The 13,626-nt window shown below is 55.3% G+C and overlaps 1 protein-coding gene across 2 annotated transcripts; it reads right to left on the bottom strand.

Annotated features, from left to right (window-relative positions):
* Window positions 1-5,274: 5,274 nt before the first annotated feature.
* Window positions 5,275-11,708, bottom strand: IRF1 (interferon regulatory factor 1). 2 transcript variants are annotated; one of them, XM_068960081.1, is made up of 10 exons: window positions 11,537-11,708; window positions 10,149-10,240; window positions 9,921-10,020; window positions 9,553-9,729; window positions 9,156-9,205; window positions 8,896-9,031; window positions 8,595-8,720; window positions 7,876-7,919; window positions 6,877-7,012; window positions 5,275-6,412 (listed from the first exon to the last, which is right to left on the bottom strand). In XM_068960081.1, the coding sequence occupies exons 2-10, from the start codon at window positions 10,233-10,235 to the stop codon at window positions 6,312-6,314; spliced, it is 957 nt and encodes a 318-aa protein (XP_068816182.1). In that variant the 5' UTR covers window positions 10,236-10,240; window positions 11,537-11,708; the 3' UTR covers window positions 5,275-6,311. The 2 variants fall into 2 exon arrangements, with proteins under 2 accessions (XP_068816182.1, XP_068816183.1); XM_068960082.1 differs by having other exon boundaries at window positions 7,876-7,922; window positions 11,537-11,678.
* Between the last annotated feature and the right edge of the window lie 1,918 nt (window positions 11,709-13,626).

The following is a 13,626-nucleotide window of genomic DNA, read 5'->3' as shown; positions in this document are numbered from 1 at the left end:
TTTTTTCTTCAAATGGGCATTTATTATCTTTTTTTATAAAAATCGTCCCGCTTTTGTGTCTACCCGCGAAGAGCGCTGGCCTCGCCGCGGGCCGGGGAGCGGCAGGAGGCCGGGGCCGCCCGGCGGACCCCGCGCTCCCTGCCTTTCGTGGGGCGCTTGAACCCGGCGGCCTGCGTCCCGCTGCCGCCGAGGGCCGCACAGAGACGCGGCAGGGGGATGGCGCGCGCGGGCTTGCACTTTAGGAGAATGAGAAATAAAGGGGGGGGGGAGCGCCTTGCGTCGGCGGCCCTGGCGCGGGAGGGGGGTGACCGAGGAGCTGGCCGGGGCCCGAGCAGGCGCGGGGGGGGGGGGTGAGTCTAGCAGGTGAGCGATGTTGCGTTTTAAGACAAAAAAAAAATCTCGTTCTTGCTATTTTTTTTTTCTCTTTGTGCACAGATGCAAAACTCTTGCTGGAGCTAGGGTTTCCCCTTCTGGGGTTTGCTTTTTTCTCGGTTTGTTTGCAGCGTTGCCGCTGGGTCCCTCCGCAGCTGCCCCGCGCCGGCTGGGCGACGGACGCGGCGGTCGCGCGGGCGGCGGGGAGGAGAAGGCCACGCTGACCCTCTGCCCAACCGTTAGCTGCGCCGCTCGGCCTCAGCGGCTACGTTCGTGCTTCAGGGAGGTACCGCGTCCTGCCGCCCGCGCCTCGGTCCCCTAAGGCTGCGCGTTACGAAGGCCGTTTGGAGGAGGGGTTTTTTTTTGGGGGGGGGGGTCCTCTGGCGCTTTCGCCTTCTGCAGCTAGCTCGCCTCCTTCGAGAGGCTTCCCTTGAGACACCCTGACGGCTGCAAGAGCCCGAGCGCAGGCAGAGGTTTCACCCAAAGCGCTGCCCCCCCCCGCCCCCCCCGCCGGGGCTGGGTGCACCGCGGCCGCCCGCCGCTCTGCCCCCCCCCCCCTCCCCGGACTGAGGGGGCACCTTGGAGCCGGTGTTTCTTGGGTTGGGGGGGGGGCACGGCGGGAGGTGGCGGAGCCGGTGGAGAGGGGGGCGTCCCCGGCGGAGGGGGGGGAAACGGGGGCCGCCGCGCTCCTGGCTGCACCCGAGCGCCCCGTCTGAAAGGCCCTCGGCAAGCGGCCGCGTCGCTTCCCACCCGCTTGGTGAGAGGCCGGGGCGGGGGGGTCACTGTGAGCTGCAGGAAAAAGGAGACCATCGGGGGGAGCAACGTTCTTGGGGGGAGGGGGGGTTGGTTTTTTTTGGTTTTTTGGTTTTTTTTTTTTTTTTTAAAGATACAGCCTTATCCGGTGCCCGCAGGCCCTCGGGGCGGCAGCCGGCGCCCTGCGGTTGGGAGGCGCGCGGGGGCTCGGGCTCCCCCGGGCTGCACCCGCCGCCGCCGCCGTACCGTACAGACGGGCGCCCGAGCAGCCGGCGGGGTGTCTCCTCTGGAAACCGAACTGCTCGCCCCTAGGACGGGAGCAGAAGGGGGGCGGCGGGGGGGGGGGGGGGAAGCGTGCCGCCCCCCGGGCCGAAGAGGGCTGCGGGGAAGGCAAGGCGCCGGAGGAGGCCGGGGATCACAGAATCACACAGAATCACAGAATCGTTTAGGTTGGAAGGGACCTCTGGAGATCATCTCGTCCAACCTCCCTGCTCCAGCAGGGTCACCTAGAGCATATTGCCCAGGATCACATCCAGACGGCTTTTGAATATCTCCAGGGAAGGAGACTCCACCACCTCTCTGGGCAACCTGTTCCAATGCTCTGTCACCCTCACAATCAAGAAGTTTTTTCTCAGGTTCAGAGGGAACTTCCTGTGGTTCAGTTTGTACCCGTTGCCTCTTGTCCTGTTGCTGGGCACCACGGAGAAGAGGCTGGCCTCATCCTCTTGACACTCCCCCTTCAGATACTTGTACACGTTGATGAGATCCCCTCTCAATCTTCTCTTCTCCAGGCTGAACAGGCCCAGCTCTTGCAGCCTTTCTTCCTAGGAGAGATGCTCCAGCCCTCTAATCATCTTGGGAGCCCTCCGCTGGACTCTCTCCAGTAGCACCATGTCTCTCTTGTACTGGGGAGCCCAGAGCTGGACCCAGCACTCTAGGTGAGGCCTCCCCAGGGCTGAGGAGAGGGGCAGGATCACCTCCCTCGACCTGCTGGCAACACTCTGCCTCATGCACCCCAGGAGACCATTGGCCTTCTTGGGAGCGAGCGGCTCGGGAGCCCTCCATCCCGGGAGGGGGACGCGCAGCTTGGCCGCGGTCCGTCCCTGCACACGTGGCTTTGCTCCCTTTCTGGGGAAGCCTGACACCCCCCCCCCCCCTCAAAACCCCACTCCAGGCTCCAACATTGACTTTTCCTGGAGTTAAAAAAAAAAGCATGGGATGTGGGCGCAGGGTGTTGCGTCTGAAGAGCTTCTGGAAGCAGCTACGGTTGGGGTGAAGGGGCGCCTCGCGCGAATCGACCCTTCCTGCAAGCAGCGCTGGTCCCCCGTTAACACTTTGGGGCCGTTGGCTTGCAAGGCTCCTCCGGCAGCCCTGGGACCGGCCACCGCCTGCCGGGGCGAGGGGCGAGGGGAAGAGCGGGGGCCGTCCGTCACGGCAGCCCTCCCCCAGGCACCCGAGCCGGGCTGCAGCTGACGTTCGGAGGACGCACCGAAACCGGAGCGCGGGCCGATGGCGGCTTGTGGCAGCCCCGGGGAGCCGCTCAGGTTTCGGCCCTGCAGGCGCGGCGCCGCGAACGCGGCAGCTCCTCGGGCGCAGGCCTGGGCCGCGCGGGGCGGAAGGGCCAAAGCTGGCCCCTCGCAGCGCTGCAGAGGAGGGACGCTCCCGCGCCACGCAGAAGGAATCCCGTCTGCAGGCTGAGTCGCTTTGTTGCTACCTGAGCAGTAGTTGTTGGCCTTTGCCCTTCAAACATAAATTTTTGCACTATTTTCTGCAGTTATAAATTCATACCTTTGGCCTGAAGTACTGTTATTCTTTACAGCTGTGTCATCATCCATCCAGGGACTGCCTGGAAATGCGTCCAATTATCAGGATCCAATCAACACCGCAAATAAAGGTGAAACGCTAATTATAGGCTCTGCTGCCTACTGCAAGCTGCTCTTGGGCAAAGCTCATGCAAGGTGCAAGCTCTGCTGATAATCGGGTGGAAAGGGCCCTGTAAGCAGGGCAGGTCAGGCCGTGCAAAGGCTGTCTGCTCCTAAAAGAGGTGTTTAAAATATTAACAAGGTGTTGGACAGACCAAAGGGGAGGAACGCCTGTGCCACTCTCAATTATGGAAGGGCATTTAACAGTCAGTTTGGACAAAAATTAGGGACAAGCAATAAGCTTTTATTTTATAGGTCAAGGGTTTTCATTAAAGCTGCAATTAACAGATATGTAAAACCTGTGGCCCTACCGAAGGAAGGTATCCTGCTCGCTGGGCAGGAAGCAGCAGTGGGATCTGCTGTGGGGCTGCTGCAGTTTGACCCTGTAGGACAGTTCCTGAGGCTGTCATCTAATTTTTGGTAGGTTTTTGCCCGAGTGATATCCTAACTTACTAAATAGGAAGAATTTTGGTCATGTTTTAAAATGGTTTAAATGCCTGCATATAAGCTGCAGCCAACGATGGTGTAACTGCAGCATGACTGACTGGGAAAAGCCTCATCTCAAACAGACCGCCAAGCCTACGGAGGTTAGTTACTCAATCAGTTTTCACCTAGATGTTTTTTGTGGGTATGTGTTGTTTTTTTTTTTTTAATGAATGTTTTTTCAGATGGTCCCTGGCAAGGATGGGTGGGCTGTGCTTATTTTTAGACCTGTTGCATTGCTTCCAGCCCTCTTTCCTCACCGTCTGTGCAAGGTTCAGAGCACCTTGCCCTTTGAGCCGCGTGCCATAAAAGTGTGCGCATTGCTGCTTCACCTGGCCTTTGCCTGGAGGTGACCTCCTCGCGGCACTGACCCGCTCCCCTCCGGTGGGAATTGCTTCCCAGGCTACAGGTAGCCACGTGCATGCTAAGGGCAGCAGTAGCTCCTAGTTGGACACAGGAAAGCTGCGTGAAGCTTACTGGGTCTGGGAAAAGCTGGTTTGAGATTGGCAAGTTCGGGAGACTCCAACTTCAAGACTGTGGAAGTATTTTTTGTTGAATAGCCCTTGCAGGAGCTCTGCCCTGAAGAGCTCATGGTGTTGCCCCAGGGGCAAGCGGCAGAGGCTCCCCCTTAGATGGCTGTAGGAGAAACGTCCCTCCTGTGAACCCCACCGGCATCTTCTGGGGGTGATGGACAAGCTGCTGAACCTTAGGGCATGCGCTTGCGCCATCCTAGCCTCAGCACGTTGCACCCTCCTCCGTGGTGCTTCAGCTGCTACTCAGCCGAACTGAGTCATGCTGTCTGGCTAGGTAATCTTTTTCCTTTCTCCTCCCCCAAAAGTTCAAAGCAAAAACTATTTTGAACTTGGCACTTAGTCACGTAGCCAAGTGACTGGCTTGATAAGTTCCCTCCAGCAGTGGGACGTCACCAGTCAGAAGCACTTTTTCACAGGCAAATACCTGCTTTGTGGCCAGGCCGGCAGCTGGCTGGGGCGAGCATCCCACCAGCCGGCTCCAAAGCCCCTGGCAGCGATTCCTGGCGTGGGCACCAGCTGCTACTCGCTTTTGTCCTCAAACCTGTCAGAGCTTTTACCTGTGAAAGTTTCAGTGCTGTCCTCTTCTATCTGAGCATAACTACTTTTTAAAAAAAAAAAAAAAAAAGTTCTCTTCTTAATGCATGAATGGGGGAATTAATCCCTGCTGTATATTTTTAGTGCTGATTGCTTCATAGAAAGTTTCCTTTCGCTTGTCCCTCCCCTAGGTAACAGTTTGGCAGTGCCTCCTAAGCACAACCTGTTACCTTCCAGCGTGTTGCCCAAGTCCTTTGTCTCGGTGGTTCGGTTGGATCGTGCTGTCCTCAACACTCGCTCGCCCCGGGGTGGCCGGGCTCCAGCTCCTGCCTCGGCCGTGGGTTGAATTTGCATTGCTCGCAGCCTGGCTGGGCGCGGGGGCTGTCCCAGCTGCAGCTGGAGACCCAGGTGTGACGCCGTTCCCCCTTCTCAGCCGCCCTCGAGGACGCAATGGTTTGTAATACCTTGCAGCCCAGAAAGCATGGCAAAGGGACAAAAAAAAAAAATACAATGAAAATTAAGCTTTCTCTCCACTTTCCTTCCTAGCAGTCCAGGTGCTTTTTGGTTTCAGCAAGTTGCGTTTATTCAGCGAGGGCTTTGTCCCCAACGCCCCTATCGCAGGAGGCAGCGCTGCGCCACCGGTAGTGAGACCCACATCAGGGAGTCACAAACATACGTCATATATAAAACATTTATTAAAACAAATATACAACACTTTATATACAAAAATAAAATGTACAAGAAAATATTCTATTACAGCTTAGTGATTCAATTCCTATGAACAATGCATAAACTAGAACCTCTTCCATTCGGCACTCTCCTGCAACCGCGCAGCCAGCACGGTTCGACTCTCGCTACAGCTTACTGCATACAGTACTGCTGGCACCCTCCTAGCATGACGAGCGGTAGAACGGATCTCTGCAAGGCAGCGTATAAATAAGAAGTTCTGCCCCATCAGTGCAAAAATTGTCTCATGCTGCAGCTCTTCACCTATTATGTGGAAAAATAGATATGCCATGCCTACTAGCAGGATAACGGCCTATGAGCGGCTCCCCTGAATATGTGTACTACACAGAAGCAAAGCCCAAACTGAATTTTCACATTTTATTGGTCTAAACCTATTTACACAAGTTTTAAAGAACTGAGCTAAAGATGAACTATGTGGTGCTGGAGTAAATCAAAGGAGAGGGCCAGTTAGTGCAATTTCTGCTGACTCTTAAAGAGTGTAATGACAATCTTGAAGCTCGTAGCTTCACCAGTGTTGCACAGGTAAGCAGCAACCAAAACGAATGGGTTGGAGACCCCTTTGCACTGCGTCTCCTAAGCACTCCCAGGGTAAAGTGCTCGTCGCCTCTTGCCCGGGGGACAGCAACCTCCTCCCTGGCGCACAGCACCCCACGCACGCTCCGGGCCCCAGCTCACATTAGCAACATTACAGCAAGAGTTTTGCATCGGAAGTGACTATCACACATGGGCGACGGCTTAGCCGGCCATCTTCAATGCAAAGAGTGCTGCTAATGCGATAGGATTCCCCCCTCCCTTTTTTTCTTTTTAATTTTTTTAAAATTGAGGTTTCTCTTGCTAAATTTTTTCAGGCTTAAGAGTTAAACGGAATATAAAAGCTACTTTCTGCTTCCAGTCAGTAACAAACAACTTCCATTCTCATCAGGGCTGTAAAGGAGTCATGGGATGGTGGTTGGCGAGAGCCAGCGGCCTACAAGCCGCAGGGGATGGCTTGCATGGTGGGTCTGACCGTCTCCAGCCACGAGAAGTCCAGGCTGCTTTTCTGGTCAAAGAATCGGAAGCCTAGTTCTCCTAGAGAAAATAAAATGAAAATGAGTAATGAATCACACGCAGCAGGAGCAAAACAGTTACAACCTATTAATAGGAAAAAAAAATGTAATGATTCCTCAATAGACTAGTATTTTGCTAAAATGTTATCTTTATTACCACTGTCCTATTTTTAAGCAATTGCTAGTCGAAATTCTTATGTTATCAGATGCTCCTGAAAACTGGAAAAGCTTAAAAGCATATAATCTTGAGACAAGTCTACCGCATACCCTTACTGGTATAATTTTTTCTCTGGATTTTTTTTTTTTTTTTAATAATCTCAACAAATTCTTTTCAGTCTTCTGACAGGCTAGTTAGAAGTCTCCAAATAGATGAATGTACGAATTCCTCAGCTTGCTTTTCTCCCTCCCAATTTATTTCTCGCACGAAAACGTTACTCTGCGTCTTCCTTTGCCCTTGACGATAAGCCCTAGTCCGGGGACTCGTACCTGAAGTTGTGTCGATCTCGGCGTCCTGCTCCTTGTAGGTGTAACCGCTGCACAAGGTCTGCGTGCCGGGCTCGTTGGTGAGGTAGCCTTTCCCCTCGACGCTGGTCGCGTGCCATTCTTGGACTGGCTCCAGCAGCTGTAAGAGAGTAAGGAGATGGTGATAAAGCCTGAAGTTAGGGGACGGGTGTTGGGGGAGGAGAACACTTTTTTAAAAAGTACAGGCACAAAGTAAATTCCCTACGACCAATGCAAGCTTAGTAATGGCAAATAAAGCAAAAGAGAGGTTTCGTTTTGACACAGGGATGAAAACCTGTACGACTAGGTAGCTGCGGATGTACATCACAAAACCACGCTGCAGCTCGCCCTGTAATCGCCCAGAAGCCAAACGCCCGTGCAGCGAGCGCCCCAGGACACCAGTGAAAAAGGGCGGCCCGTCCCTCCCGCGGGTGCCACGATGTCGTCCTTCCGCCCTCGTCAAATGACGGTGGAGAAGGGGAAGGCAACAGCGAAAGAGCAAGTGCTACCTTCCCTTGCTAAAGGTATGAAACTAATTTTATTCCAAAACAAAGGCAGAGCACCTTCCATGAAGGAAGTAGCCATCTGATCAGTGGGATGAGCGTGATGTGTCTGGACATGTACACGTGAGAGGCAGAAGGAAGGGCAGATTAAAAAAAAATAAATTCTTTCTAGGGAACAGAAGTCTCTGCAGCCTCTGACAGAACAACCTTTATTTCTAGCAGTACTGAACAGCTTTCTCTGACTTTCATAAAAATAGTATATATTTCCATGTATGCGTATTCTCTCGTTCGCGCCTGCAAATTGGCCTCCTCCTTGTATTTAATTTTTCAGGCTTCCTCATTAAATAGGGTCTTGGATTGCAGTAACTCTATGCTCAGCCTGTATAGGATTATCAATGGATCAGGTAATGGCTTCTCTTCCTGTCTTGGGGCAAACAGCAACCCTGAGCAATTTCAATCTCAAGAGAAGGGCTAATTTTACCTTGAAAATGTCCGATTTCATTTCGTCATCATCTTCGTCTGTGACTGCTTCATAAGTACATAAGAAAAGGAGAAGAAAACAGACAAATACTTCAATTTTTCCTCACTAAGCTAGCTCTCTCACACTTATTCACCACCACAACCCACATCACATTCTCTTCTCACACAACACCACTACCTTTTTCTGGTTTTTTAAGTAACTATTCAGATTTAAGAACTTCTCCAGTTGCTGGCAGGTGATCCACGAGAGTTAGTGTCAGCACATGGGAATAGTTCCACTTGCCTCTATCTAGGCGCTGCCATAGTGGAGGCGGTCACCTGAGCACTTAACTCAGTGTCCTGCTTCTGGCATCCCTCCCTCCTAGGGCACTCGGGTCAGAAATCTCTCCTCTGCCTCCTGTGTTGACCCATCTGTGCCATAACATTAAGATTTCGAGACGAAATCTGCCTTAAGAGCTGGGTGTGAGGCCTTTTGCTGGTAAGCAATGACTTCTGCAAGTTACGCAGGCCAGCTCCTCACTTGTGTGACCTGGCCACAGTCTGGTCAGCTCCGGTAACCCAAAGCCATCAGGTGGAGGTGATTTGGTCTACAAGAAAACCCTTGCTTCTCTGAATACCCCAGGGCACTCTCTCATCCTGTAGCCTCGCCTACAGACTGCTAGAGCAAGGCTATTTCCAGTAGACTGATGAAAGACTGGGGAGGGGGGAAGCAATACCAACCTTCTGAGGACGAAGCTGGGGGGGACACCTGGAGCTGGTAGAGGTCGTTGGTGCTGTCGGCCATGGCAATTTCCATGGGCGTCCTCCAGTCGGTCAGGGAGCAGTTCACCTCGCAGGGCGAGAGGTCTGCGGGGACACACCAGAGTCGGGCTTCAGAGCAGGCACACACCACCCTCTCTCCCCACCACCTGGTTCACGCCATCCCTACAGAAAGCTGCCAACACCTTTTGGTGCTGAGCTTGTTGCTTTAGCCTGAACAGCAATTGCCACTCTGCTCAGAGTGCTAAAAATTGAATCTCACCTAAGGTGATGGATGTGCTCTCCACTTCCACTTCCTGGCCCGTGTAGCCATGTACTGTGTAACCACTGTGGTCGTCCGGTAGAGTAGTACTGGTTAGACTTTCTACTGACTCCTCTGTCTTCATGTCTTCATACGACTACAAAAATAAGGGCAAGGCATGAGATACTTGTCTAAGAATGTACAAGTTCCCATATGAAAAAAATTAAGCAAGAAAACCACCAAAACCTCTAGCTTCTTCAGCTGCTTCCACACACACATACCTTTCTTTTGCTCCTGTTTCTTGCTTCTCTTGATGACTTTGACTTCCTTTCTGTTAAATAAAAATAAGACCAATATGAGAAAGGGCTTCACAGCCAACGTTTTACGTGAGTATGAACCATTGCAGCTCTGAGCAAAGTCCTGCTCTGCAGAAGTGAATCCTGGTCGCTTCCTAATGATCCCTTTTAGGTATGTTTTAAGAATTTGGGATAAAATGAACAGTTTGTACAAACTGTTACTGTACGTGTGCAACGTGTTACTGATAGCAATAACCGGTGACTAACCCCAGTAACAGTGTTGCTACCAGCAGCTCTGCTGCAAGTGGGGCAGGAAATTCAAGCAGTGTTTGAAGTGCAGCAGCAGGGCCTGCTCGCCCCGGCTGGCTTCCCGCGTGCTTACCTTTCTTCTGATCCTTCGTCAGGGGCGGCAGCATTCGGTACACTCTGACTGCACTGGAGCCTTTGTTGATGCTTTTGTCCTTCACTTCTTCAATATCGGGCAAGGAGTTCATAGCACAGCGGAAGTTTGCTTTCCAGGTTTTAGGGTCAGGGTCTTTCTCACCTATTTTATATCTTCCTATAAATAAGAAATAGTGTGAACATTCAGACTTTTGATTGCAGTGGTTGTTCTTCCTGCAAGGAAATAATCTTTTTCTATTTTTCTCTTTAAAAAGTTAATTTGATAACCTGAACTGTAAATCAAGACAGAATAAGCTGCCCTACTTGAGGTATCCATCTGACAGATAAAATCTTAAAGCCAGCACGCACCTGTATGAATAGCCCAGCTCCGGAAGAGGCAGGCATCCTTCTCCATGTCCCAGCCATGCTTAGCTGCATGTTTCCAAGGGATCTGAAACATCATCTTATCCTGAAGTTAAACCAATAAGAGTTTTGAATTAAAAAAGGAGATTCCTCACGTGCCAATTTATAATGATGAATTGAATCAGAGATTACTCAGTAGCAGCATAGATAGGTTTTGGTTGCAAAAAATCTCACCTTGTTAATCCATGTCAGTCCCGGTATTTGATTGGAATTAATCTGCATTTCCAGCCAGGGCCTCATGCGCATTCTTGACACTGGCATGTTGTCTATGGAAGAAATAATAGCTCAGCAAAAAAGTATTCATTCTGGACCACATGCATGCTGCCGGCGACCTCCGCCTCCCTTCATCCCCTCTGCTGCTGCGCTGGCTACTGCTCACGCTGCCAGTGCGACCAAAACTTTCTCAGCATCTTTCATCTGCTTCCGAATCACAGTCTCGCTCGCTCTAGCTGGATTATCATGTAACACTAGCTGCAGTTTTGAGCTCTGGAGGCAGCAGCAGGCCCGCAAGAAGTGCCGTGAGGGAACTTTTTGTGACCCAGCCTGCAAGAGAATGAGCCTAGCCTCAACCTCTGCCTGGCAGGAGGCAGCTCTGCTCCCAGCACCAACGGATCAACACTGGCTTGCAGCTTTCCCGGGAAAAAGTGGGAGGTGGGTGATGCTGGATGGCAAGAGGTAGCGAGGGGCTGCTCGCTTGCCTGCACGGTCCCTGCACGCTGCTGGCTGCGGCCACAGTACAGAGCCCCAGGCGCTGCAGCCATCGCACTGTGCTGTTAGTAGCACTAACTGCACACTCGCTTTCTTGAGTCTTATCTGCTTAGTTGCGCAAAAGGAAAAAGAGAAAGCTGGGCTGCAAGGGACTCCTAATTAGCAAAATAAGCCCCACCATCAAAACTGCGCCTCTTAACGCTGCGGTCCGAGGCCGCTTCCCCGCCGCTGACACGAAGTGCGACAGAGGCAGTTTGCTATCAACCCTTCCTCTGCATAAATATATTTCCTGTTTTTGCTTCCCCCCCCCCCCCCCCCCCAGATAGACACACCAGCATTTCCAAAACAATAGCGCGCCAAGTTCCCCGAGGCGGGCACCGCGCCGGGCGGGGGCAGCGGGCGGGAGCGCTGCCGGCGGCGACGGGCTCCGCCAGTTCCCCGCGGCGGGGGCGCCGCCGCGGCCCGGCCCGGCCCGACCCGGCCCGACCCGGCCCTCTCACCTCCCGCCCCCGCGCGGCGCGGATGGCCCGGCCCGGCCCGGCCCGGTTACGTAAGGGGCCGCGGCGCCGCCGCCCGCTGCCCGCCGGGGGATGCCCGGCGCCCCCCGACGGCACAGATCCGCCGGCAGCGCACCGGCCCCGAGCTGCCCCCGGCTGTCGACAACCGCCCCGCCGGCGCGGCGCCCGCCCGCGCACCGCCTCCGCATGGTCAAGGCCAGCGCTGCAGCGAGCCGAGCCGAGCCCCGGGGCCGCTCCCACGGCCCCTGCCCGCCCTTTGCGGAGCGCCTCCCCGCCCGGAGCCCCGGCGCCGTGCAGCGCGAGAGGCGGAAGGGGGAGGTGGGGACCGCCACCCACCTCGCCGCGCTGTGCCGAGCCGAGCCGTGCTGAGCCGAGCCGTGAGAAGCCGAGCCGAGCCGAGCCGAGCCGAGCCGAGCCGAGCCGTCCGCGCCTGCCGCCCGCCGACCCGCCTCTGCGGCCCGCGGGGCGCGCCCTCGGGTTTAGCGCGGCGGCGCCCGGGATTCCCCGCCGCCCCGGGCACGGGCAGCGCTGCGGCCAATCAGCGCCGCCGCGAGGGGCGGTCGCGCCGCCCATTGGCTGCCGCCGCCAGCATCACTTCGGGGAAATCAGGCTGTTGTTGCACTAGCGGCGCGGGGGGGAGCGCCGGCCTCCCCCCAACTCCGCACCGCTCGCCCCGCCCCCTCGCTGTTCGCCCCGCCCCCCCCGCCCCGGCCGGGGTCCCCCCCCCCCCGCCGCTTCCCCCGTCGTAGGGCTGGCGGGGCCGTCGGGGCGCTCGGCCCGGCCGGCAGCGGGGCGGCCCCGGGAGCACGGGCAGGGTCGGGCCCCCGAGGGCAGGGCCTCGCGTGGGGGCTCCACACCGCTCGCGGTGGAGGGTGAGGTTGGCCCCGCAGCCCCTTGGGAGAGCATGGCCCCACGGGGGCACTGAGCCCCACGGCCCACGAGGGTCCCGCGCCCCACAGCATCACAGAATCACAGCACGGTTGAGGTTGGAAGGGACCTCTGGAGATCATCTAGTCCAACCTCCCTGCTCCAGCACGGTCGCCTAGGGCACGCTGCACAGGACTGTGGCCAGACAGCTTTGGAAGGAGGCTCCAAAGCTCCAGGGAAGGAGGCTCCACAACCCCCCGGGCAACCTGCTCCAGGGCTCCGTCACCCTCACAGGAAAGGAGTTTTTCCTCATGTTCAGACGGAGCTGCCTGTGGTTCACGTTGTGCCCGTTGCCTCTCGTCCTGTCACTGGGCACCACGGAGAAGAGTCTGGCCCCATCCTCTTGACACCCTCCCTTCAGAGACACATACACATTGATCAGATTCCCCCCTGAGCCTTCTCTGCTCCGGGCTGAATAGTCCCAGCTCCCTCAGCCTTTCCTCATCTTAGGAGAGATGCTCCAGGCCCTTCATCATCTTCTCCGCCCGCCGCTGGGCTCACTCCACGACCTCCATGTCTCTCTTGTAGTGGGGAGCCCAGAATTGGACACAGTAGTCCAGGTGAGGCCCCACCAGGGCTGAGCAGAGGGGGACGATCACCTCCCTCCACCTGCTGGCAACACTCTGCCTCATGCACCCCAGGAGACCATTGGCCTTCCCGGCCACGAGGCCACATTGCACTCCCAGGGCCTTCTCGGCAGAGCTGCTTGCCAGCAGGTCAACCCCCAGCCTGTCCTGGTGCCTGGGGTTATTCCGCCCCCGGTGCGGGACCCTGCACTTGCCTTTGTGGAACTTCAGGAGGTTCCTCTCCGCCCGGCTCTCCAGCCTGTCCACGTCCCTCTGAATGGCACCACAGCCCTCTGGTGTGTCAGCCACTGCTCCTAGTTTTGCATGATCAGCAAACTTGCTGAGGAGGCACTGTGTCCCTTCGTCCAGGTCACTGATGAATGTGTTGAACAAGACTGGAGCCACTACTGACCCCTGGGGGACACCTCTAACTACAGGCTTCCAACTAGACTGCACCGCTGATCACGGCCCTCCGAGCTCTGTCACCCAGCCAGTTCTCAATCCATCTCACTGTCCACTTATCTAACCCACACTTCCTGAGCTTACCTAGGAGGATGTGGTGGGAGACCGTGTCTAAAGCCTTGCTGAAGCCAACGTAGACAACATCCACTGCTCTCCTCTCATCTGCGCAGCCAGTCGTCCCATCATAGAAGGCTACCAGGTTGGTCAAGCATCATTTCCCTTTGGTGAATCCGTGCTGACTACTGCTGATCACCTTCTTGTCCTTCACATGCTTAGAGATGGCCTCCAGGATGAGCTGTTCCATCACTTTTCCAGGGATGGAGGTGAGGCTGACAGGCCTGTAGTTTCCTGGCTCCTCCTTCTTGCCCTTTTTGAAGACTGGAGTGACATTTGCTATCTTGTAGTCCTCAGGCACCTCGCCTGTTGTCCATGTCTTTTCAAAGATGATATAGGGTGGCCTAGCAATGATGT

The sequence above is a fragment of the Struthio camelus genome, chromosome 13 (assembly GCF_040807025.1).
Source record: "Struthio camelus isolate bStrCam1 chromosome 13, bStrCam1.hap1, whole genome shotgun sequence".
Lineage (NCBI taxonomy): Eukaryota > Metazoa > Chordata > Aves > Struthioniformes > Struthionidae > Struthio > Struthio camelus.
The sequence above is the reverse complement of the archived record's forward strand: the minus strand, read 5'-3'. Positions and strand labels throughout refer to the sequence as shown.